General features: G+C 48.8%; 6 protein-coding genes across 6 annotated transcripts; 4 read left to right on the top strand and 2 right to left on the bottom strand.

Annotated features, from left to right (window-relative positions):
* Positions 1-507: 507 nt before the first annotated feature.
* THITE_2144923 (uncharacterized protein) lies at positions 508-1,701 on the top strand (the record flags this gene model as incomplete). The annotated part of the gene is made up of 1 exon (XM_003653896.1): positions 508-1,701. The coding sequence occupies one exon, from the start codon at positions 508-510 to the stop codon at positions 1,699-1,701; it is 1,194 nt and encodes a 397-aa protein (XP_003653944.1).
* Positions 1,702-2,806: 1,105 nt separating this feature from the next.
* Positions 2,807-4,577, bottom strand: THITE_2144922 (uncharacterized protein; the record flags this gene model as incomplete). Its single annotated transcript, XM_003653895.1, has 3 exons — positions 2,807-3,271; positions 3,353-4,170; positions 4,247-4,577. 3 exons carry the CDS (start codon positions 4,575-4,577, stop codon positions 2,807-2,809), a joined length of 1,614 nt encoding a protein of 537 aa, XP_003653943.1.
* A 10,657-nt stretch (positions 4,578-15,234) lies between these two features.
* On the top strand, positions 15,235-15,955 carry THITE_53202 (uncharacterized protein; the record flags this gene model as incomplete). Its single annotated transcript, XM_003653894.1, has 3 exons — positions 15,235-15,352; positions 15,431-15,666; positions 15,701-15,955. Coding segments are annotated over 3 exons (609 nt in total), but the record flags the coding sequence as incomplete, so codon positions are not given.
* A 1,313-nt stretch (positions 15,956-17,268) lies between these two features.
* On the top strand, positions 17,269-18,753 carry THITE_2144921 (uncharacterized protein; the record flags this gene model as incomplete). Its single annotated transcript, XM_003653893.1, has 4 exons — positions 17,269-17,289; positions 17,618-17,674; positions 17,779-18,371; positions 18,486-18,753. The coding sequence occupies 4 exons, from the start codon at positions 17,269-17,271 to the stop codon at positions 18,751-18,753; spliced, it is 939 nt and encodes a 312-aa protein (XP_003653941.1).
* Positions 18,754-22,551: 3,798 nt separating this feature from the next.
* Positions 22,552-24,619, top strand: THITE_118023 (uncharacterized protein; the record flags this gene model as incomplete). The annotated part of the gene is made up of 4 exons (XM_003653892.1): positions 22,552-22,703; positions 22,791-23,023; positions 23,094-23,429; positions 23,466-24,619. 4 exons carry the CDS (start codon positions 22,552-22,554, stop codon positions 24,617-24,619), a joined length of 1,875 nt encoding a protein of 624 aa, XP_003653940.1.
* A 539-nt stretch (positions 24,620-25,158) lies between these two features.
* THITE_2116483 (uncharacterized protein) lies at positions 25,159-25,496 on the bottom strand. The gene has a single exon (XM_003653891.1). The coding sequence runs from the start codon at positions 25,477-25,479 to the stop codon at positions 25,312-25,314; it is 168 nt and encodes a 55-aa protein (XP_003653939.1). The 5' UTR covers positions 25,480-25,496; the 3' UTR covers positions 25,159-25,311.
* Between the last annotated feature and the right edge of the window lie 239 nt (positions 25,497-25,735).

Here is a 25,735-nt window from a genome sequence, read left to right as displayed (position 1 = left end):
TCAGCGCCGGTGAAGGGTATTGAATGTGTAAGCTTGGATGGCAGCGTACGCTGACACGGGGCGGAGCAAGATGTACAGCTCTAGGCGCTGCAACTATTAAAGACCGAGATGGCCTCCACAACCTCGCCACTCTCGCTGGGTCCCTTTTGGCGCAGCCCATGCTCGATTTCATGCATGGATGGGTGACCGATGCAGCTTAGCTTACCAAAAGACACCGAGCCAAGCTCCACAAACACCGAGCTGAGCTCCACTGGCAGTTTCTGGCGAATAACAATACACGGAGTCGCCTCAGTGAAGGCATTCCCTTCTATCATGTAACTATGCCCGTACAGGGATCAACACGGATGTCGGCGAGAACGAACTTGAGGAGAAGGCCTGGCAAGATGCGTTGTCAAGACTACGTAAATCATTCAAGGCCTCGCGATGAAGGGCTCCGTCTGGTGTCTTGACTCTCCCCTTCAGTTTTCTCCGTCAGTTGGATCCTGCCGAACCATTACACTTGCAGACATGCAGCCCATACTTGCTATTGGTCTTCTCTTGCTCACCAAGAGGGTGACAGGATACTTGGTTCCCAACCCGCCTGGGAAATACAATGTCACACTGACCACCGGGTCCTTGATCGACTACAGCCGTAACGACCCCTATGCCGCGACGCCCACGCCTCGCGCCTTGATGCTGTCGGTCTTCCAACCTGCCAAGTGCGCCTCCACCGTGCCCGTGCCCATCATGCCCGACGAAGTCGCCGACTACCAGGGGCCGTTTCTCCAAGAGACCTTCAACATCTCCGCCAATTTCACACCCCTCTTCCTCGAGGCACGCCTGCCCGTGTGTTCGTCGGACCATGCCCGCGGCTGCTCAGCCCTCGATGACAGTCCCATCCTGCTCTTCTCCCCGGGCTACAGCATCCCGCGCTTTTACTACAACGTCCTCGCCTCTGCGATCGCCAGCGAGGGCTTCACCGTCATCACCATCGACCACCCGGAGGACACCAACATCATCGTCTACCCCGACGGCCACGCCGTCTACAACAACGCCTCCATCCTAGACAGCCCCACCTGGGACCTCTACCCCCTCGCCGCCGACACCTCCTTCGTGATCGACCAGCTCAGCAACGCAACCGCCATCGCCGCGCTGCTGCCGCGGCGCGGGCCCCGCCCGTTCCGGACCTACCGCGTCGCCGCGCTGGGCCACTCGGTAGGCGGCGCCGCCGCCGTCGTCGCCGCGAGCCGCGACCCCCGCATCCGCGGCGCGATCAACTGGGACGGCACCATCCTCGGCATGTCGCCGCCGGCGGGCGAACCGTCATCGTCGTCGTCCTCCCCTCAGCCGTCCCTGCCGGTGCGGCCCATGGCCCAGCCGGTGCTGTTCATGTCGCACCAGAACTTTCTCGACCCCACCTGGACGGCGACGTGGGAGCGGCTGGCTGGGCCCAAGATGATCGTATACGTGGAGAATACCACGCACTATACCTTCTCGGACGTGCCCACGCTGTTGCAGGCGGCCGGGCAGAGCACGGAGCCGTGGGCGGAGCTGCTGGGCACGATCGCGCCGGCGGAGATGGTGCGCGTCCTGACGGCGTATACGACCGCGTGGATGAGGGCGGTGTTTGCGGGGAACATGGAAGCCGGGGGGCCGCTGCTGAAGGAGACGGCGCCGGGCAGGTTTCCAGGGGTGTCGATCTTGATGAAGGGGAATTTGTGAGGTCGTAGGAGATTAAGGGGAGGGGGCCCGCCGCGAGCGGACCAATGTGCTTTGAGATTATCTGTGATAGCAAAGTGCTGGAACTATTCGGGCAGCTGAGAACATAGGTAGAGATGCAATGTCGGAGTTCCCATTCATTATTTTAGATGTGTGGGGATACAGAGTGCAGGTTTTAATACCTCGACAACGACGCCCTATCCCTCATCAGCTTGTGATGCTCCAAGCCTTGGGCGGTCCCTTCTGTCTGACGGCTTGATGTTATGGAGACTATGCTGGAAAGAATTTAAAGCATTCAAAGGTCATTATCCACGAATCTTGATGTTCATGGTTCCTAGCTCTTACTTAGCCTTGGCGTTCTGTTTGACTCCTAAGATTTGCAGTACGGTACATCGTCCGATCTAATTTTCTACATCGCTATACAAGCTTCAACTCGTAAGCTGGTGTTTGAGAATGGACTTGGGGAAATCTCCGCGAGCGTGGATTATGTCAAGGGACTGCGGAAGACAAACATGCTGACCTACATATATCATTTTCAGCAGTGGCAATGAGATATATCTCGCCGGTCTAGCTGTCCCTTTGCGGTACGGCGTTGGTTAGTGAATGCCCCAGGTTTATGTATTGGAGGAGGAGAGGGCGGCGAAAATCCTCGCTCTACCGTTCGCCCTCGGGTCCTTTCCTTATTTAGCAAACACCCTCCGTAACCTCGGTCCTTAATTCCTCCAAGCTAGAGGTTTTCGAAGAGGGCCTAGGGGGCGAGGGGGTGCCAAAGTCCACTACTCTGGTCCGCCTGCTCCGGACCAAGAAAGGAGAGCTCTAAAGATCGTGAGCATCAATACAGTGAGGTATACATCGCCATAGGCCAGCTACACTAAATTTCCTTGTCCTACTTCTAGGCTATCCGGCAGCAGCGGGCTCCCAGTCCGTGACATCCGCCTCGCAGGGCTTGTGGCGCTCACTTGGTGGAAAATGGGGATTCCGCAGGTACGGACAGGCTCTCTCTTCTTCCCATAAGTGTTCTGTCACTCTTCTTTTCTTCTATTTTTTTTTTCTCTTTCTTTTCTTTCTTTTTTTAGTATCTCTAGCATCTTCGTTCCCGGTCTCCAACTCACACCTCCCGGATTGGACCCTTGAAATAGTGTCTCGCCCGCAGCACCCACCAGGTCACGCTCGCCAGCACCACAAACCCCCAGATGAGCACACTCCAGTTCATCGTGGTCGGCGTGGTCGGGGTATACTGCGGCCATAACGACCAAAAGAGCAAAAACACGCAGTACACGCAGGCAAACACGTTGTTTAGCACGCCGAACGGCTCCGGGAGCTTCCAGGGTCCCCAGGCAAGACTGTCCGCGTCCAGGCTCTCGGCGCCGACGACGTAGGGCTGGATGGCGCCCGTCGTGCGGCGCCAGAGCAGTAGGGTCGTGACGAGCAGGTAGGTGGAGAACAGGGCGGCGATGATCAGCGAGAGCAGGGCGTTGAGGGCGACCGAGGAGCCTAGGGCCACGAGCGAGAGGAGCACCGTGATGGTCAGGGTCGCGAGGATACAGTTGAAGGGGAGGGCGTTTTTGGTGAGCTGCGTGGTTGTGTGACACGGATTAGCTGGCGCTGACGACTACAGAAGGCAGCCAAGGCAGGTGCCAGGTGGGAGTCGTACCTTTACTAGCAGCTTCGAGAAGGGCAGGCCCCGGTCCCGCGAGAACGACCACATCATGCGTGAGGCCGAGGCGTAGACGCCGACGGCGCTCGCCACCGCCAAGACGAGGATGACGCAGGCCATGGCAACGGCACCGGCGGTCGAGTTGACGGCGGTCCGGAAGATCTCCAGGAAAGGGTAGAACATCGTGTTGCTAGCCTCGAGGGCGCTGTCCAGGTCCGTGATCGAGAACATCAGGCCAACGATCATGCCAAAGGCCAGCAGGCCGTTGATGAAGATAGTGTACAGCAGGGCGCGCGGCACGACGACGGAGGCCGACTTGATCTCCTCCGACATATGCACAGCGCAGTCGGCGCCGATCAGGGAGGTACCGACCTGCGGGAAGCCAACGAGAAAGGAGAGCCCCTGCGAGGACCAGCCGCCGGTGTTGAGGAAGGTTCCAAAGACGGTGCGCGCGTCATTGCTACCGGCAATGCCATGCGGCACGAAGTACACCATAGGCACGAGCACGCCGAAGAAGCCGGCCAGGTGAAGCACGAGCACCAGCCCTTCGAACCTGGCTAGCGCCCGCCCCGTCGTCGAGTTCATAACCACGGCGAAGATCACCGAGGCCCACAGTATTAGTACTGTCTGGTAGTTCTCGGGCACGTACGTCGGCTCTGGGCCCTGCGATAGGATGATGATGCCCTGCAGCATGGTGGCAATGATGTATGCCGTCGACACTGCCATGGCCTGCCAGGCAAGCGTCGTAAGCCAGGCCGTCAGGTAGGCCAGGAAATTGCGAGAGGACTTGGGAGCCATCATAGCCACCCAGTGGTCTGTTGTATAGAAAAAGAGATCCCACACCTGCCAGCATGCCGTGGGACAACGCAGGTGTCGGGGGGGGATCCCTACATTGCCCGCCGGCCGTCGGCGCGATGGACGCGAGCTCGGCCATGGTCGCGTACACGGACATCATGCCGACCCAGTTGATCAGGAAACCCCAGATCACGCCGGCAGGACCGCCGTTGAGCAGCCCAGACACCGAGGTCACCAGGACGCCCTCCCAAGACAGCAGCGCCGAGCAGGAGAAGCCTAGCATAGACATGAAGTTGAAGCTGCGCTTCAGAAGAGGCCGCTTGCCCAGGCGCTGCAGTAGCGTGTCATCGTCCAGCTTGGAGACGACAGAGCGGATCTTGACGGCGCCATTGGGGGAAGCGTGAAGCTCAGTCTCTCTGGAGGACATGATCTTGTTGTGCCTGACAGTCGGGCTGTTGATCTCCCTTCCTTTCGCCGCTATATTCGTTGTATTGCTGCTAATGTGCTGACGTGTTTGGTGTTGAGGTAGTTGGTATTAGAGGCAGTTCTCAATGGGAATGGGATGCAATGTAGGGACTCCCCGATTTGCTTGCAGCGTAACCAATGTAGGGAGAAATTAACGGGAAAATGGAGAGAGTTCTCGAGGAGGATGATTGACAAAGCGGGCGGCCAACAAGGAACGGCTTCCCAGTCAGCGTGGAGCTGACTTGTCCTGTTAGGGCCTTTGGGCGGTGGCGACTAGACGGCCTCGGAAGAGCTTTTAAACGGGCCCGGAAATGCAGGCTCTGACACCCGATGCTGCTCACGACAGCGCGCGTGAAGAATGTAACTACCGTAGCGGGGTTCTCAGGTAGGTCAGAACCATTGTAGGCGCTAGAATCATAGCCTAAAAAGTTTTGACAATTGTATCAAGATGCCTTCCAGACCTTTATAAGCATTCCGGTATACAGGAATCATTCAGGCTATACTTAGTTAGCAAGCGCCCCCTATAATACGCTATATTTACAGGGCCCTATATCCTAGGTTTGTACCGCTACCTACACTGTATTATAGTACAATGCGATACATTGTATTGTATTACATTGCAGTACGGTGTAATAGCAGTGATAGCTATAATGGAGGTGTCGGAAGCGGTAGAGGTGTAATGGCAGTGATGGCAGTGATGGCTATAATGGCTATGATAGAGGTGTTGGAAGCGGTAGAGGTGTAATGGCATTGATGGCAGTGATAGCTATAATAGAGGTGTTGGAAGCGGTGGAGGTGTAATAGCAGTGATAGCAGTGATAGCAGTGATGGCAGTGATGGCAGTGATGGCAGTGATAGCTATGATAGCAGTGATAGCTATAATAGAGGTGTTAGAAGCGGTAGAGGTATAATGGCAATAATGGCTATAATAGCTATAATAGAGGTGTTGGAAATAGTAGAGGTATAATAGCATTGATAGCATTGATAGCAATGATAGCAATGATAGCAGTGATAGTAGTAATGGCAATAATAGCATTGATAGCAGTGATAGCAATAATAGTAGTGATAGTAGTAATAGCTATAATAGCTATAATAGTAGTAATAGCTATAATAGAGGTATTGGAAGTAGTAGAGGTATAATAGCAGTGATAGCTATAATAGCTATAATAGAGGTGTTGGAAGCGATAGAGGTATAATAGCATTAATAGCATTAATAGCAGTAATAGCAATGATAGTAGTAATAGCAGTGATAGTAGTAATAGCAGTGATAGCAGTGATAGCAGTGGTAGAGGTGTTGGAAACAGTGGAAGTGTTAGGAAGTGTTGGGAGTAGTTAAGAAAGATGGAAGTTGCAACTGCCTACTATCTATATTAGGAAGGTAGGATACACTTCTTAGTGTTGATGTCTCGATGTTCGAATTTAGCCAATTAAAGAGGTAGGATAAGTGGGGGGGCTTGGAATGATTCCTATGAACGGAATCATTCCTGGATATTGGAATGCATCTTGGCATTCTGGAAGGCAAAGAACAATTACTGGGTGCTACATTTTCCTACTACGGTACTCTACCAATAGGCGAGCCGATGCGACCCTCCGGTCCACTCCTAGCATCCTCGGTCAAAAAGAAGGGGGGGCAGGGGTGCTGGGAAATTGTTGTTGGCGGATGCAAGTAAGACCAGGGTTCAGGATGTAAAATTTCATGTCACGGGACAACCTGTCGGCCGTCTCGCACGGCAGGGCCAAGATGAATATGTCTTCGACTGAGAACTTGTCGTCCTCCTACCGCGACAGGGACCACAGCGACTACATTAATCACGGCGGATTATCAGGTGGATGTGGCTGGAGACATTGTGACGGGGCGGGAGCGGGGGCTGGATCTCAACCGAGACAGGTATGAAGATGCCTAGCGGTAGGGCCTCGCATCTCAGTGAGCCTAGCCTACCTGATTTCGTAGACCAGTGATTCGGAAGTAGTGTGTACAGTAGACCATGGCAAAGTGACAGGTACGGGGGTGGCGGGACAGTCTTAGGCATTGTGTTGAGATGTGTCAGGTGAGGTGCCACTGGTAACGACAGTTCCTGTCACATCAGGGGTAAGGGGTTCAGAGCTTGGCATAACGCACTAGCTATAGTTTCCCCACTCCTAGATATATATATACTACGCTCTATTCGCTCTTTAGCTTTCCTTTATACTAGAACAACGCACTCTCTTTACATTCCAATGCTCTACTACGATCCTACCGTTGCAACTATACCTTGTAGCTCACTATAGTATATCAGTTATAAGCCTAGACGCTCTATAATTGTATATAGTAAGTAACCTATAGTAAGCTCTCTCTCTCTCTCTCTCTTTTTCTTACGCTCTACATCTCAATATAACGACTATTGAGAGCAACTCAACCATTATACTCTAGTCCTATATAGATTAGACTAAATAGTTTATAGAGCTTAAGATCTTAGCTTTAAGCAATAGTATCTAGGATAAATATAATCTAAATGCTCTTAACGAGCTTTAGGATAAACGACCGAAAGTTCCTATAGAGGAAAATGTAATCGAAGAGCTTTATAAAAAGTATACTAAGGCATTAGGCGTTCCTCTAGAGTAAGTTTAGGCTCCTATTGAATAAGAGGTTGCTACTAAGTTTAAAGCTATATATAAAGACTACTTTATAATCTCTATTATCTAGGAGAATAAGGTTAAATCATATTCGTTTATTAACTAGTAGATTATACGCTCTATCTACTAGCCTCTACTTAACGCTATATATATCGTTATCTTAAACATTAGCCTTAGTAGCCTCTAAGCCTTTATCTATAAGCTCTATAAGTAGCTTATACCTACTAATGTTCTTATAGAAGATATAGCTACTTACTAATATATAATAGTCCTATAAGAAGTTTATAGAGCAGATATCAATCTATATAAGTAGTATTATTCTTAGAACGAAGCGTACCTATATATAAAGAGCTTCGATATCCTAGAGGTTATTGGACCTAGAGCTTCTAAGCACTTTATCGAGGCGATTGGCTATTGGATTGCCCTAGACTAGGCTCGCTACTAGCTCTCTAAGATCGAGGTACTTAAAGCTAAAAGGCGCCTAATTCCTACTCTCGATAAGCTAGGTACTCGCCTTAGTATCTAGATCGACAACGCCTATTCTAAAGGGCTTAGCTATAGTATATTTACCTCTTTAAGAGTAGCTTAAAGTAATAGTTCCTCAAATAGTATAGGCTTTTATAGTTTAAAGCTCTACCTATATCTTTATAAAGCTAATAGTAAATATAAGTAGAAGCTAGTCGACTACTAGTTTCTTTAGATAATAATCACTAGGGTAGAGAAGGGCTATTATAAGCTTTTAGAAATATAAATTGCTAAAATTAGAGAACGCTTCAACGAACTAAAGTGGTATTCCCTTTAGAAGAGCCTTTAAAAGCAGTATAGCTCTAGCTCCATAGAGTAGGGGAACTCTAGCTTAGCTCTTTCTAATAAGATCATCTATATTATTATCGACCTAAGCCTCTTTAGTAAAGGAGCTTACTACCTACTTATATTCTTAACTATTGTTATCTACTAGCTCTTTTAAAGTATTCTCCTCGATAACTATACTACTCTATATATTGTTAACGATAAAAAGCTCCTAGTTCCTAGTACCTTTATACTATTGAGAGACGGTGATTATATAGAAGTAGATACTACTACTTTCCCTATTTTAGGAAGAGGAGAGTATATTATAAAGGAGGTACTAGATAAAGAGTAGAGGAAAGGAACTATAGACCTCCATTTAAAGAACGTCGCTATAGTAAAGGGCTTTTATACTAATATCGTATTAAAAACCGCTCTATATATAGCTAGTGTCTAATATTTAGGTCTAGACTACTCTCTATAGTATAGAACGTTTAAGAAAAGTATAAAGGTTAAGTAGTTAGTTCGTAAGTTTAATATAGTTTTCCTAGAATCGAAGAACCTTTCCTTTTACCTTTGTACTCTCTAACCTTTATAGAGCTTTATAGGCTTAGTAATAGTAAATACAATTGTTTATAAAAATAATATAAGGTTATATACGTTATATATACTTTAAGAGAGAGAAGATACTAAGGAGCTCTAGTATAAGAGATCTAGATATCTAGGTTAGAAAGCTCTTTAGGCATTAGTATAGAGCGCTAAGAACGTTAAGATCTAGAGAATATCGATAATCAAATATAAGGTATATACTCTGTTATATACTAGAGAGTATAATACGTTTTATAAAATAAAGTATTACGCTCTACGCCTATTCTAGTGTATCTTTTGAGACCTCTTTTTATTCCCTCCTAGGTTTAACGGATCCTAGTACCTCCTTACAATTAAGGACGAATATAATAGATAGATTTAGGCTTTTACACTCTTTAATAAAGGTTAAACTAAGCTCTTTAATACCGTTAGAGCTTTCGAACGCTAGGTTAAACGGTAGTAGGGACTTAATGTCTATAAGATCCGCTAGGACAACGATATAGGAGTCATTGTATTAGAAGATCGTTAACTAATAGCTTACTAGCTCTAGGTATACAACGAGGGTATCGACTTAGAGCTTACGCTAATATATACTTTATAGCTAAACGGAGCTTTAAAGTAAGTAGAGCAAATCTTATAGCTTAAAAGTATAAAGATATTTACTATTGTAAACCTGCCTATAAAGCTCTAGCTAGAGGGAATAAAGGTAGTAGCCTTCTTATATTCTATTTTGCCTAGCTATACTTATAGTCTTCGAAGCCCTAACGAAGTACTCTACTCCTAGTTTAAGAACTACTTTCGTTAGTAGAAGCTAACCTTCTACTAAACGTTAATAGTAAATCTATACCCCAACTAGTCTAGGATCTTTGTATATAGCTATAGAGTATACCCTTTAGATAAAGAGTATAAAGCTAGGTATTAGAAAAGAGAATTCAAAGTACAACTATATAGGCAAATTAGGTACTTAGTTAGGTATAGAGTATCTAACATTTACTATATTTAAGTACCTAAGCTCAATAAGGTCATTGTAATAAGGAATATAATATTCGATAAGAAGACCTTTTATTATCTAGGTAAAGAAAAGCTTTTAATTTAAGAAGTTACTATTATTAAAGAGGTAATAGAGTACCTAGACAAAGGGGTTAAAGAGACCTAGGACACTAGGTCGATTCTTCGAACGTTCTATAAACTCGAATATAGAGGACTAACGTTTAAGTCTATTACTATTATAGTTCTCAAGTATAAAAGTATACTACTAGGTCAAGACTTAGAGGTAGGGGAAGCGTATATATAGGGTAGACTCTTAACCCTTAAGATGTTACTAAAATTGTAGACTTAGCTATAGAAAGAGCTTATAGATAGAGGTGATAACGGAAATAGGGGTCCGGTCGATGATTCTAATGCTCTTCTAGAGACTAGTAGAGTATCTAAGGATCTTAGGCCGGCTATAGCTATCCTATAAGGCGTTGCCCCTAGGAGCGAATATAGGGCTTCTCCGCCTATAGAGCCCCTAGCTCTATAAAGTAAGTATAAGGAGGCGTCTCTATCTATAGAGCCTATAGCTTTATAAAGTAAGGAAAAGGATATGTTCTACAATACAATAGAATATATAATGGAATAAGATGCTTAGCCTATAGGGCCTAAAGCTCTATAAACGCAACCTTCGACTAATAAGCTAGGAACAAGTATATTAAAACTATAATATAAGCCTAGGGAGTATCTTATACCTATAAAGAGGAGTATATAGATTTAGAAGCCTTCTATAAAAGCGTATAAGAATATAGCTCTGAATATAGCTTTAGAGTATATATATATTTTCTTTATTAGGTTATTAGAAATGTAGGAGAACCTAGGGCTAAGGTTCTAGATTGATTACCTAGATCTTACTTCCTAGGAACACTACGATAGTAATAAAACGCTCTTTCCTATATCTTAGGAGGGTATTAAGACGCTTTCCCTAGAGTTGTTTTAGACCCTATATATAGTGTTTATTACCGCTATTAGCTAGATACTAACGATATATTACAATATTAAGCTCCTCCCTCTTTCGAAGAGCTAGAGAGACTTAGAGAACTACCTATATAGGAAGGAGTTTAAGGTAGCTACGTATAAGGAGATCTATAATCTTATAAGCAAAGGAACGTAGCAAGAGATTAAGCGAGAGTATACGAAAATACGTCCTTTGCCCTTAAAATAGATGTTCAATTATAAGCTTGACAAGGATAGCAACCTTAAGAAGTATAAGGCGTATATCTATATATAAGGCGATCTATAAGATACTACTAATATCGCGAATATATATATAGCTACCTTCGCTATATACTCTTTTTATATTATTATAGCGTTTACAATGTACTTTGACCTTAAGGTAAAGTAGTTCAATATTAAGTAGACGTTCCTAAATACAAGGAAGCTAGATATAGAGTAGATGACTTATAAGCTTCTAGAGGGATTTAAGAAACTAAGGATCTATATAGAGCTTCTAAAGGCTCTCTATAGGCTAAAGGACTTACTACTCCTATAGTACAATAAGTTCTATAATACTCTTAAAGAGCTTAGTATATAGCCTTCTATAGAAGAACCCTACCTATTCCTCGACCCTAAGAAGAAGATAATCCTTATCTTCTATATCGATAACTTCTTAGTAGTTTACTATCGAGATAACGCTATAGCTATAGAGTATATTATAAAAGGTATTAAAGCAAAGTATAAGGTATATAAGTAGAGTAATATTAAATACTTCCTTAGGATTAAGGTTATCTATAACTATAGAGTATATAAAATTTAGCTTATATACAACTAGTATATTAAGAAGATTGTAAAGAAGTATAGTCTCTTTAATATTATAAATACTTTAGCTATTCCTCTCTTTATAGAGGAGCTTTGTAAGTTCGAGGGAGAAGCGACTTCTAAGTAGATTAAACTGTACTAAGAGCTTATAGGCTCGATCCTCTACTCTATAGTTATAATCTAGCCCAACGTTATATTTATAGCTACAAAGCTCTCTTAGTTCCTAACGAATCTAGGACTAGAGTATATTAAAATAGCGAAATAAGTTATCTAGTACCTATATACTATATACTTCCTTAATATATAGTATAGGGGTAGGGTCGTTTATTAGGTACTCTAGATTATATCCAACGTATTATATACTAACGATCTAGATATATAATACTCTTTATAGGGCTATATTATAATGCTCTTTAGTAGGTTAATCTCTTAGAAGGCTATATAGTAAGATACTGTTACTATATCTTCTACTAAGGTAGAGTTGAAAGCTCTATCGATTACTATAGCTAAGACGATCGCTTTAAAGCGCTTATTTAAGGACCTTGTGTTCGAGACTAGAGAGCTCTAGAAGATCTTCTATAACAATTGGCAGACGATTCGCCTTATAGTAGGAGAGTATACAAAGATTAATACTTATCTATATTATATAGATATTTACAATATATAGCTTTGTTAAAAGTATTAGAATAAATAGTTCAATATACTCTATCTTCCTATAGTATAGATACCTATAAACGGTTTAACGAAGTAGCTCTTGAGGTAGAAGTTCAAGCACTTCTATATTCTATTAAACCTTTAAAATATACGTTAGGCAAGAAAAGAGCAAGGGAGTTAACTATCTTCTTTTTAAAGACTATCTACTATTGCTATTCTATACTCTCGCCTTATATATTCTAACGATTAATAAGCTCTATTATTACTACCTTTCCCTAAAGCTAAAGGATCTTAGCTCGTATTTTTAACCGCTTTACTAGCTCTATTGTATATATAACAACCTACTCTAGCTCTCGATTATCAACTAGTTTATCGCTCTCTACCTACTTAGAGAGTATCTCCTATACCTTACTTTCTATCAACGTTGTAGGTATAAAACCGAGGGGGTTATCTAGGGCTCTACCCTAGACGACTATAAGACCCTCCTATATCTACTCCTATATCTACTACTAAAGCTGCTACTCCTTTAGCTCTATTATCTTTATATCTTACTACTCTCTTTTTTCTTTAACCTCCTAGGGATCGTTTAAGAGTGTACGAAGTATAGGGTGAATCTTCTTTGCTACTTACTTAGCTATTAGAAGGAGGTTATAGAGTAATAGATAATTAGGACTCACCTTTTAGTTAAAGTCGTTAATAGCTATAGTTAGAGCTTATACCTTCTCTATAGTAATAGGTAGGATCAGCTTATAGCTATAGTTAAAGCGTTTATAGTACTAGCAATATATACTATAGCTATTATAGTTGTAATAGATTTTATTGTAGAAGCCTATAAAAGTAATGTATATATAACTTAAGTATAAGATCTTATACTCTATAGTTATTTATAGAGTATAACTAGGGGGTATATTAGGGCGATATAGTAGTGAACTAGAAGGAAGAGCATATAACTTACTCGACTAGAGGACTATAATGCCGATTAGAAGAAGGCGTAGTAGGCTCTTTAGAAGCGGTATATAGGGTAGTAGGCTCTACTATAAGCTCTTCGGCGCTATTACCCTACTCTAAAGGAGTAGGCGAAGGTATAAGCGATTCATTTAAAAAGATATCAAAGTATAGAGGTATAGTAGTTTTATATACTCTAGGGAGCTAGGAATAGTGATAATAGTAGTAGCTACTATATATACAAATAAGAGGATATATATAGGAAGAAGGAAGTTTAAGCTCCTATAGGTAGGAATTTATACCTCTCTTAGATCTAAGCGCTCTAATTAGCTAGAATCGCACTTTAGAATTTCTTATAGCTTTATACAACCTACTTCTATATAACCTACTATTTATAAGGATTTCCTATATTATAGTTTTTTATAGTATAGTTGTTCAATTGTATATACTTAGGCGCTCTGTTGAACAACTGGGGGGTATGTCACGTCAGGGGTAAGGGGTTTAGAGCTTGGTATAACGCACTGGCCATAGTTTCCCTACTCTTGGATATATATATACTATGCTCTGTTCGCTCTTTAGCTTTCCTTTGTACTGGAACAACGCACTCTCTTTGTATTCCGATGCTCTGCTACGATCCTACCGTTGCAACCACACCTTGCAGCTCGCTGTAGCGTGTCAGTTCCTTTGCCAGCTGATGTCTCTTGCCTCGAACATTTCCGGGCCGTCTTCCTCCAAATACCTAATCCTCCATCGCTCCACAAGAGCCACAATCGCATGCGGGGAAAGACTTAGAGTGCCACCGTAACTAGAGCGTGCGCTCACTCCTCAGACACCGCGGGCGCCGATTCTTCCGCAACAACTGGGGCGTCGTTAAAGACGATCTCGAGGGCCGATCCCACATTGCGATTCGCTGCGGTAAGCACAGGTGAGCAAAGGGTCTTGGAACAGTCGCGAGGGTCAGAGCGGCGGCTGAGCCCCAAGGACGAAGGGCATACCTGAGATCGGAGACGCCAGTGTGCCGCATCCCAGAACAGCGAAGACGAGAATGCTGAGGAGCATTTTGGAAGCGGTGGAGAAGCGGGCAAGATTGAGGGAACGCAGGCAACAGAAGAAGATAATCAGGGGGGCTCAGGAGATTGGAGCAGGTCCGCGGGGCAAGAAAGCAGGGAGTCTGGGAGAGGGTATGCTTGAAGTGAGCGTTATATAGGCGCCAGAAACCTCAGAACCGGCAGTGATGCTGGATATTCACGCCTCCGGGCCAAAGACAGAACATGTACGGAGAGGTCCGACTTCTGCGCCTGATCCTTCATGCAAGACCTTGGCCTTATGGGCATCTGGTGGTCTGGTTCCGTCTTGAGAACAGAGCAGCACCGGCAGTCCCGGCAAGGTCATGTTCACACAAGAGTCAACTGCATACCTGCCGCTTTGAGAGGGCATCTCCATTGGACTCGCAACCGATCACCTCCCTGCTGCCCACCAGCACAATCACACCGCCTCTGGTATCAATTATTGATTTATGGATGTAGGATTGCAATACGGTGCAGTCGTGCTGGATCATGCCGTTGTCATCACACTGTCAGCTATTAGACGGCGCCCGGGGACACAGGAGGATCGTGATGAGCGTCTCCGCCGGCCAGTCACGAGCCTTGTTTGGACGTGTGGCCGGCTCAGACCCATGGTTAGGAGGTGCTCCTGCGCGGCTGACCCAAACGCGAGAAGTCCCTCGGACTGGTGTGATGTGTGGGACGAGAGAAACAACAGTCTACAGCCAAGTCCCTCCCTGAGTCCTAGGGAGGCAGACTTGCATCAAACGCCTACCCTACATGCGCTTATCATCGAGCCGTTGCGCGCCGACCGAACACCTTTGACTCAGCTTTCTCCTCCGTGGCATCTGCATTTCGAGACTTCTCGCCTGTGCTCCCCGTCCATGCTAACCATGGAGAAGTTGTCGCAAGATTAACGAGAGCTCTTGCTCGATACGGCGAGTTGCTCCGACGACTGCGATAGCGCCTCGGACCTGCAATCGCGCGGTCATCCGAGGCGCGGCCACGGCCAGCGGGCTCGTCTGTGGTTGCGCACCAACGCTGTCTCTCTGATCGCCGTCGCTCTCCTGCTGTACATTGCCGGTGTGCTGACCGCGCACGTCGCGGTGGGCAGAACGTCTTGCAAGCCAGCTAGGCATGAGGAACACTTCAGCACGTGAGGAACACCCGATAGCGTCTACCGAATGCTGAAAAACAGAAGCCCTGCCGGACAGGATCTTGGAGTACGAGGAGAGACCGGAATGGGGTGAGATGCAGCACCCGTGGAATCTGGGTCTATCTGAGGAGGTGGATGCGGCCTGGGAGGACTTGTTGTACGGTGAGAAGAAGCCTCTCCTGTCAATACTGGTTGGCGTGGCTGCGCTCTCTGACGCAGTCTTTCTCCATCTCCCTACAGCTCTGAATATCCGCATCTCGGAGGACGAGATGAGCATCCTGCACGAGAACCGCACCCACAGAGTCAGGGTCAACGGCGGCGACTACGTCGGTGTTCTCGGCGTGTATCACCACATGCACTGCCTTTACAACCTTCGGCGGGTGGTGCACTGGGACTACTACGGTCCGCTCTTAGGAGACGCCAAGGACTCGGAGGGGTTCTCCAAGGCGCATTCAGGCAAGGCATCACGCACCTCCGTCAGAGCCAGGCAGGCAGGCAGACTACGCGGAGACTAACTTAGCGCATCTTACAGACCATTGCATTGATTCTATTCGCCAAGCTCTCATGTGCCACACCAACACCGCGTTGTACACGGCGGAGTGGGTGAAGGACTCTCACGACCCCTTCAACAAGGAGCTGAGATCGAGCGCGGTAACAACGTGTATAAAGTGGGATAGCTTGAGTAACTGGGCCAGGAAGAGGGCACTCGTTCCAGGAACTTACACGTATCTGCCGGGGCCCTATGAGGGGAAGGAAGAGGCTTGAGCTTCAAGATGACTCGCGCGGGAGAAGTGAGTGATTGAACACCGGAGCCGGTTGTCAATGCTGTTCACCATAACAGGGTCCGGCTTTACTCTGCTAAGAGGGATGTCAGGGGTTGCTAGTGTATCTCATCGGGTTGGACAAGGACAAGGGAGATGCAGATACACTATGGGCAAGGAGGAGCTGAAGATCGCGCTCGGCCCGGCAGCTGCGGCCGAGAAAACCTGGAAGCGAGGCGGGTGAACCCTAGCGCGGAACAAGTCGATCAATTAAACCCGAATCAGTCAAAGCCACATACAGTTGCTACATACGTATACTATTGCAACGGAAGCATCATTACAGTACTACATAGATGCAGCACCCCCCGGTTCTCAATTATTACGCGGAGCCGTTAGGGCGTTGAGCATGCAAGCCGTCGGAGGAAGTCTTCAGGTTAGCCGCCCATGCCTCCTGAATGGCCTCCTCGAACCTCGAGTGTGGTGGATTGGTTGCAATGGCGGATCGAACGCAAGTGTGGTGGTTTGAATGCAGTTGGTGGTTTGGATTCGACCCGTTCCATGGATTTGCGATATCGACCATGAGAAGAGATGACAGGTGGGCTAAAGGGCCGATTTTTGTTGTGGTTCTCAAACACCAGGTCAAAGTGGGTCCAAGAGAGGTCTGCTACGTACACACTTTTTCCATAGAAGCCCAAGATGATATTCCACAACAGTAGCCTATATAGCGCTTGCGCGTAGAGTAGAGGGCTCTAGCTATATATATTCAATGCTGTAGAATCCGAATCTATAGTCAGATTGATGGCGTGTGCAAGACGCGCCGAGATCTAGATGGACCTAGATATCTGTAAAATTACATGTATTTTACGCAAAATCTAATGTAAAGAAGGTATTTTACACTAATATTACATCTATCTAGATCTTAGCGCGTCTTGCGCGCACTATTAATCTGACTGCCGATTCGGACTCTACGGCACTGAATATCTATATCTAGAGCCTTCTACTATTTGCGTAAGCACTATGTGGGCTACTGTTGTAGAATATGTTTGGGGCTTCTATAGAAAAAGTGTGTGCGTAGCAGACCTCTCTTGGACCCACTTTGACCTGGTGTTTGAGAACCACAATGGTTGGTTGTGAAGTCCTTGTCAGAAAGTGGCGCAAGCACCAAACTGCGGAATCCAGACCGGGAGTAACATGGAAACAAACCAGGGTTGAACTGTAGGATTCCATACCCTGGAGGAGGTGTATGACATGCATGGGAACATTCTTGAAAAGCAAATTGGGAGGCGTTCTCTTCATCCCAAGGATTTCGAATCACGCATGTTGCATCCGGCTAGTGTAGTGTACTGTACTAAGGTAGTGTAGGTACTTCACAATGCCCTGCATGCGACTCTGACAGACCCGTCAGCCAAAGTCAGCAGAACCAACACCTGCGGGACACACGGCACACACGGACCCCAACGACGTGAGCTGCCATCCAAGTTGGACGGGCACAGAGGGGCGCGACCCGCCTTTTTTTTCTAGGCTGAGAATACCTTCAGGACCCCTCTCTCATTCACTTCCAGGTTCCTTTGTCTCAAACCATCAGCACAGGCAATCGCAAAGCAGAAATCTGGTTCACGGTTGCAAAAGAAAAGTCAGCATGGCGGCGGCGACCCCTTCAACCGAGGGCAGAATCCCGTTCGACGCGCCCAATGCCGGCAAGCCGGCTGAGACCTGGTACAAGGCACGTCGTTCATCTCCCATTTTGGCAATCCCTCTCTCGTGCTCCCTTTTGCTTCAGATGCTATCATCATCAAAGTCGTGCTGGCAGAACTGACGTCCGTCCAGATCGTGGGTAGCCTGGACTCCCTGACGCCCCCGCTCATCGCCCTGCATGGCGGACCCGGCGCCGGCCACCGCTACCTCACCTCGCTGGTAGACCTGTACGACAAGTACAAGATCCCCATCATCTTCTACGATCAGATCGGCTGCGGCAACTCGACGCACTTCCGCGAGAAGCCGGGCGACACGACCTTCTGGACCTTCGAGCTGTTCTGCGCCGAGCTCGACAACCTCGTCGACCACTTCGGTCTGCGCGAGAAGGGCTTCTACCTCCTGGGCCAGAGCTGGGGCGGCATGCTGGCGGGCGCGTACGCGGCCCGCTCGGGCGCCGTGGGCCTGAAGAAGCTGGTCATCTCCAGCGGCCCCGCCAGCATGCCGCTGTTCGCCAAGGGCCTGCGCAGGCTGCTGGCCCAGCTGCCCGAGGACGTGCGCACGGTGATCGAGGACTGCGAGCGCCGCGGCGACTACGAGAGTCCGGAGTTCGAGAAGGCCGCGGCCGTCTTCTACGCCCGCCACGTCTGCCGCCTGGATCCCTACCCCGACGCTGTCGCGAATGCGTTTGAGAACCTCAAGGACGACCCGACGGTGTACCACACTATGTGAGTATCATTGAGATGCCCTCGCAATTCTACTTGCGTGTGTCTATCAACTATCAACATACGCATTGGCTCCCTCTTGCTGAAGCGATCTGACGCACCAACGCAATGCAACAGGCAAGGCCCGTCCGAATTCATCGTCGTCGGCTCCTTCAAGGACTGGGAGGGCTGGAAGGATGCGCACAAGATCCAGGTGGAGACGCTACTGCTGAACGGACGGTACGACGAGGTGACGGATCTCACAGTGGACCCATGGTTCCAAACAATTCCTCGCGTCCGCTGGGTTACGCTGGAGAACTCGAGCCACATGAGCCACTGGGAGGACCGGGAACGGTTTATGGAGGTGGTTGGAAGCTTCCTTGCAGGCCCTGCGCTCGAGGGATAAGAAACCGAGCTGCAATCTCAGTCTCGGCGTAAGACGGCAACCGGTGCGCGCCAACATTGGGCAGTTTTCGCTTCCTGCACAGGTCGGACACCAGGTTCTATCGCCTGGTCGTTGAGATACTTCTAGCTCACTAGGTCAGCGGCATGAGTATCTATTCCCCTCAGAGAATGCGCGCCGGTGAGAGGTCTTCAGGGAAATGTTTGCCTGACCCCCTGAGATGTACCTACTTCGTTGGGTTCTGGCCTCTTCATCCGGCTGGGCTCAACTCGGACAAATGTCAGCGAGCCGCATCCTTCGTAGGCCCCCGCCTGAACTCATCTTACCCCCTTTACCGGCGTCTAGTTCCGGCCGGAGGTTCTTTGCAGGACCGATTCCGTCTTCCTCACGCATGAGATTGGCCAACAAACCGACGCCGATGGCGGGCTGACGGGGGATTCGGTGCAACGAAGGGCGACCAACAGTTGGTTACCATTAACTCCATCAGGTGTTTAGTGTAGATGCGCTTGGGGGCCGAGTTGCAGCCGCTGGGTTACACCGGGTAAGATCACCTGCCCAACCTCAACTTGGAACCGCTGCAGGATCCGATTTTTGAGCTGATGGTCCCATCCCGCGGTCACCTTATCCCACCTGATTGACTGGGAGACAACTTTCGAGCTCCTTGAAGCCCACTAAAATCTCCAGGGGACAGGCTGCCCAGTACTTTAGGTGCCCTACCACTCAGAGGCCGGCCAGAAAGCATTGATTGTGAATTCCACTGCACCTAGCGGGATGTAAACCCGGTAGAATTAATTGCACGATAGCCCCAGACCGTATACATACCCCCCCCCCCCCCTTTTTTTTTTTTTGTTCCTTTTTTTTTTTTGTTCCTTTTTTTTTGTTCCTTTTTTTTTTTTTTTTTTTTTTTTTTTTTTTTTTTTTTTTTTTTTTTTTTACCTCTGCCCAGAGATAACCCATCGTTATTGGACTTCTTGACATGTGACATCTAGCGGTGTGAGGATACGCGAGATTGACAAAAGAGGGCGTTCAATCGCTGGGCGATGACGCCTGGGCTAACACCACAGATGCAAAGCTTAGCCCTGGTCCGGGACTCGAAGCTTTCCGGCAGCTTCACGCCCCCCTGGCTCCCCAACTGGAATGCTGGCAATCCAATGGAACGCTAACGCAAACTGCCTCTGTGACAGAGAGCATGATTGGTAGAGGGCACAAACAATCGAAAAGAGCCGCGCCACACCTGCTGCGTGAGTTACCAGGTACCTTTGACCAACAATGGTGGACATTAAAGTGTCCTGCTCAGTGAAACTCCATTCCCTGCCCGTCGCGCCGCCCTCCCGCAACGAATCGCCGGGAGCCAAGAAGAGCAGGGCGGGAGGGCGATGCCACGGGTACAGGAACCGGGCGACATCCGCCACTGCCGAGGAGGAATGAAGAGGAAACATAGGTAGCTCTCGACTTCTTCTGCGCTGCTCTCGAGTGCTTAAACTCCAACTGCAATAAGCTCTGTTAGTGAGATAACCGTGGAATGGTGCCTGTTGGTTTTCCAACAACCGGGCACGTTCACCGAATATTCACAAAAGGATTCAGGCCAATGAAGCAAAAATTGGCAAATTTTTATTACAGCTTATGCAAGGGACACAGCACATGCCAGTCGCGCGCTAATTTCCAGCGCAGCGGCAGGGCGAAGATCAGGCGAGGTTAGGTACCTAAGGAAAGGACTCGGGGGAGCGTAGCGCAGAACGAAAACCACGTCTCAGTGCTCGCCCGAGACAAGGTCTGCAGGTAGTCATCGGGCACCAAGAGCGTCGGACGCCGGGCACGATGGCGTCTGGAGTGTTGTCTGATGCGGTAGTACATAGTAACGTGCGGCGACGCCGGTGACGGGGGTCGCGGCCACAAGGGGTTTTCGTGAAAGAGGTCCCGGCCAAGGCGACACTACCTGAACTTCGGAGGCTGCCGGCGCTAAGAGCATCAACAGCAAAAAAAAATCGCAAGACTCGCAACAACAACTTCACGAAACCCCCCTCTTTTTTTTTTTTTTTTTTTTTTTTTTTTTTTTTTTTTTTTTTTTTTTTGGAGCATCCTAACCATGATCCGAGCCCTTAACCAGGGGGGCTGGCGCCGACCCCCGCACCCTCGGCGCACTACCCGACGACCCTCTTAAAAAAACATCCCAGATTTCTTAGAAAAACGACCCAGCCAGAGGTGGCCCGTGCGCTCCCACCAAAACCTCGCAGCGAACATCGCCTTATGCCCTGGATGACATGTCACCATAGGAATCGCGATAGGAATTGATAAGCGATCTAAACGGTCAATTGAGACGTTATCTCCTAAAGGAGAGAGCATCTGCAAAGACGGATGAAGCTAGCTACCTCTATTCAGCGTTAACTACCGAAGCTTCTTATCGATAAGAGGCCGCTTATCAATAAGACAAAATCACGTGACTTACGAAGTGATTTTAGCTTTTTAGCCAATTCGACGCTTTTAGTCAAATCTGTATTTTCCAGCTTCTTCGCATCGTCGATTTGTCGCGATTCCTTTCGTGACATGCTATCCGGGGCGTGTGCCCGGTGATGTTCGCTACGAGGTTTTGGTGGGAGCGCACGGGCCACCTCTGGCTGGGTCGTTTTTCTAAGAAATCTAGGATGTTTTTTTAAGAGGGTCAACTACCCGAGGGCTGAAGGAAAAGTGGAGATTTTCGCAGCCCTCTCTCCTTCCGGGAGAGAGGGGCACAAAATTGGCGGACACCCCAATAAAAAACGGACACCTACCTCTGCCTACCAATAACCCTAACCCCAAGAAAATAAGCCTCCTATAATCCTAACCCTAAGATAGAAAAACTAAAATTTCAAAATAAAGAGCTATTCTATTAAAAATTATAATTTTAAAATTCTATTGAGTTTGGTTAAATGGTTGTTGAGATGTTTAAAGTTTTGTTTTGTACTAACAAAGTTTGGTGTAGAATAGGCGTATCGGTGATTGTCCGCCAATGAGATGACGTCCGCCAATTTTATGCCTCTCTCTCCTGGAAGGAGAGAGGGCTGCGAAAATCTCCACTTTTCCTTCAGCCCTCGGGTATCCCTTGGGGCCTGGGGATGGTGCAAACGCCCTGGCGATAGTCTTGGCGGGACCTCTTGAACGTCCAGCCCACGGCCCGGGGGTTCATGGAGGCCGTCCACGTTGGGGTGACGGCAGGCAATTCGCCGAGTGCAAAAGTCCAAATCTTCCCAGAACAGGCAGGGAGCCGCGCCCACTCGCCACCTCATGTAGTGTAACGACCAAGGCGCCCACCTAGCGCTTTCTGCATAGCCTTGTGGACAGATTGGACTTTTGTTTGCAGCCAATGGAGACACTTCGGATTTCCTGGGAGCTTACCAAAAGTGCATTCTCCGCAGTCATGCGAATTGCGGCTGGAGATGCGGTTCTCGTCCGCTTGTTGCCTCACTCTCTTGTGGTGGCCGACTCCTGAAAATTATAAGTACAAGCTTGAAACCCCATCTGCTGTTCTACCTTCGATCCGTGTCCTGGCCGTCAACGTGGACAACTTTCGACCTTCCCAGGCGCATCTGCTTCCCGATGGATCGTCCTTTTGCTCAAGAGTTCCCTGTGACGGATTCCCTCCATTTCTCCCAAGTTCCTCCGAGCGCCATTTCAATGTCCTCGATGCCTCCTCAACCGACTGGCTCCGATCGGAGCAAAACATCGGTTTATTCAACCCACGTCGCGGGCGTTGATGACACTGGGCGGTATAGCCTCCGAGCTTCAGGTTCCAATGAACCAACGACGGTTCCGGCGGCCGCCAGCATGCCGACGGCCAACCGAAAGCCCCGCGATCCCAACCTTCCAGCAGAGGCGTGGGAACCCTTCAAGGAACATATCAAACAGCATCTCAGGGCCGGTGGAACAGTGAAACAATTGATGGAGTTTATGGAGCGGACTTTTGGTTTCAAAGCCAGGTGTGTCCCAATCGTCTCTTCAACTTCTTTCGCGTACCTTTACCTACGTTCCGCCATAATGGGTCATCCTTCTCATACAATGCACAGCCTGAGGCAATATCGACATCGCATCAGCCAGTGGGGCTTGGACACGAAGGTAAAGAAGCATGAGATGGAGGCAATAGTTCGAGTGCAGCACAGGCGGCGTCTAAAAGAGCCTGGCAAGAATGAGCTCGCATTCTGGGTGAGGGACCGGCTGGTTCCTAAACACAAAATCGACAGGTTTCAGAAGGCGAACGGGATCCCAAATGACGTTCCGTACTCCCCACCATCTCACGGACGTAAGCTGCAACTCGATCAATATTCTCAATCGCTCAGGGCAGTTGGGTGCTGACTGATAAATCATCACAGCAACACCACCGTCCGTCAGGTACCAAACCGTTTCCCCTCCGGGGACGCCTCAACCAACGACCTCTCAGCCAGTCGTTTTTCAAAATTCGGAACCCCCTGCTCAGGTCTCGGTGCCCACAGATGCAACCATCGAGGAAGGTGCAGGGACATTAAGATCACCAGACTGGCCTGAGGGGGCAACTCGGCGTCACCAGGGTTTAGCCAGCTCTTCCCACTCACAAGACCCGAGGCCCTCGCAACCGTTTTGGGACTTCATGGATGTTGAGATGGAACTGCGGCAGGATCGCCCGATCCATCCTGAGCCTCAAGGGACCGTCCCCAGCCGGCTCACGCCAGGTGAGACCGGCGTGATGTCGCATGTGTCTGGCTCAGGCCCAGACCAGAACAGCACCATTGCCTCCGACCTCATTTCCGCTGATGCCACCACCTTCGGCTTGTCTTTGCCTGACATTTCTGATCTCTCGATGCCCATGTCCGACCTTAACTTCCGCGAGGACCATGTTGAGTCGACCTCCCTAGCACCTCTAGCGCAGGACGGTGCAGCTGGGCCATTGATGGACATACCCCCAACTCCCGGCCCGGTGGCAGAAGTGGGAGAGCGGTACAATCATCAAGCGCGGCAGCACGGCTCCGAAGGCGACGGCAATTCACGCTCGGATGACTTGTTCGATCAGATAATCCGGATTGATGAGGCTTCAGGCGATCTCGGACCATGCGCCACAGCCTCCAGCGCTCTCGGCGATGAACACACTCCATCACCTGCTCGAGCTCCCACAGAAGCCGAGGAGGGGCCAGGTCGAGACCCAACACCAACACCCAAGGAGCCACAGCAGGCCGGTCGCCGGTCTCCCAAAGGCAAAGGTCCCGACCTCCCATCGCGCACCACAGCCGCGGGAGAAACGTCAGACACACTGGGACGGGATTCGCCGTCCCCATCAGACTCTGCGTCCGATTTGGCTCTCAAGCGGGACTTGGCATCCGACCTGGCACGCATCAAAAGCTACCTGGATTCCAGAAATACGAAAGCCGCGATGTCACTCTTTCACAAGCTCTTAGAGCGACTTTCCGAGCCAGTGGAACACGGATTCCTCCCGCGCACACGCACACTCATCATGGCGTTTGACAACCGGCCCCGTTTTGTGGAGCTCCGAGAGCTGATAACGGGCTTTGAGGCCGCCATCCGGCGTGAGAGCACTCAGCTCGGTCGCCACCATCCTCGGACGCTGCATCTTCGAGTTGCCTTTGTCCATCTCATCCTGAAAATGCTCCGTGACTCGAAAGAGAAAGAGGAGCGACTGGGCGAGGACGAAGTCGAGGAGATCATGCGCATCTCGCACTCACAACTGAGAGAAATCTATGGATGTTGCTTTACCGGCGACGCCCTGGAACGTTTTGTTCCATCTCTCGACGACGACACGACGGACGACAAAGAGAAGCTCGACCACCTGGTTCCAGATTACTCTTTTCTGAAGACTTTTGTGACGGCTTGTGCAAAGCCACCCTCCCTGGTCGTCGTAAGGATGTGACGGCTTGTGCAAAGCAACCCTCCCTGGTCGTCGCCTTACTCAGTTTGGAGACGTACCGATCGCAACTTGTGGAGTACCAGATGACCAAAGCGATGTGGCGGCTGGTTGAGTTGGGACTCATAGAAGAGACCAGGGTATCTATCTTCAACTCTTCAACTCCTCTTACCTCAGTCAGCGGGCTAATTCTATTTCTAGGATGGCAGCGGCAACAGATACGTGAGATTGAATCCCAACGTTCATGTGGTGAGGAGGACTTAAGAAAACTGTTTTCTCTCCTTCGGCGAGCGGAACAGAAACCTGCAACGTCTTAGGTCGTTTCTGTTGGAGGGGGGGGGGGAGCATGGGTCCTACTTGATCAAGGTGCACAGGTTACCAGTACAAGATTGAACTTCGTATTGATAGCAAAGGATGGACTCACAACCTTGTCGCAGTGTGAGTCGACAGCTGGAAATGGGTGGAGTTCCCCAGCTAACGGCAAGGTTTTCAGCAGGAACTCACGTATGACATGACAAGCTCCGCATTGTCCGTCTCAGGACTGTCTTGCGCAGTGTTCCACAGTCTCTCGGACACGGAAAGGACACCGGGTGCTCTGCAAATGCAATCGGCGGTGGTTTTGGTGCGGATACAAAACAGTAGAACATCGATTTCTAGGAACGCCCTTGAATGATCTCCCGTCCTCACCTTGTCAAGTTTTAAGTCTCGTCCTCCTCCTCCTCTGGCTCCAGCGCTTCGTGCTCATCGTGTTCGTCCCCTTTTTCTTCCTCTTCACTCCCCTCCTCTTCATTCTCTTGCCTCATCCTCCCTGTCATCCCCCCCCTCATCCCCCCCCTCCTCCTCTTCACCCTCCTCTTCATCCTCATCTTCTTCCTCCCTTTCATCTCCATCTTCTTCTTCATTCCCCTCCTCTTCACCCTCTTCCTCTTCATTCTCTTTCTCATCCTTCCCCTCATCGCCCCCCTCCTTTTCTTCATCCTCCTCATCACCTTCCTCATCCGTTTTCCCATCTCCTCCCTCATCCTCCTCATCACTCTCCTCATCACCCTCCTCAACCCCTCCCAGCCCCTGACCGCCCTCCTCCTCCCCCTTATTATCATCCTCCTCCTCATCACTCGCCTC

This window comes from Thermothielavioides terrestris, chromosome 3 (genome assembly GCF_000226115.1).
Source record: "Thermothielavioides terrestris NRRL 8126 chromosome 3, complete sequence".
Lineage (NCBI taxonomy): Eukaryota > Fungi > Ascomycota > Sordariomycetes > Sordariales > Chaetomiaceae > Thermothielavioides > Thermothielavioides terrestris.
This window is presented reverse-complemented; position numbering and strand designations above follow the sequence as displayed.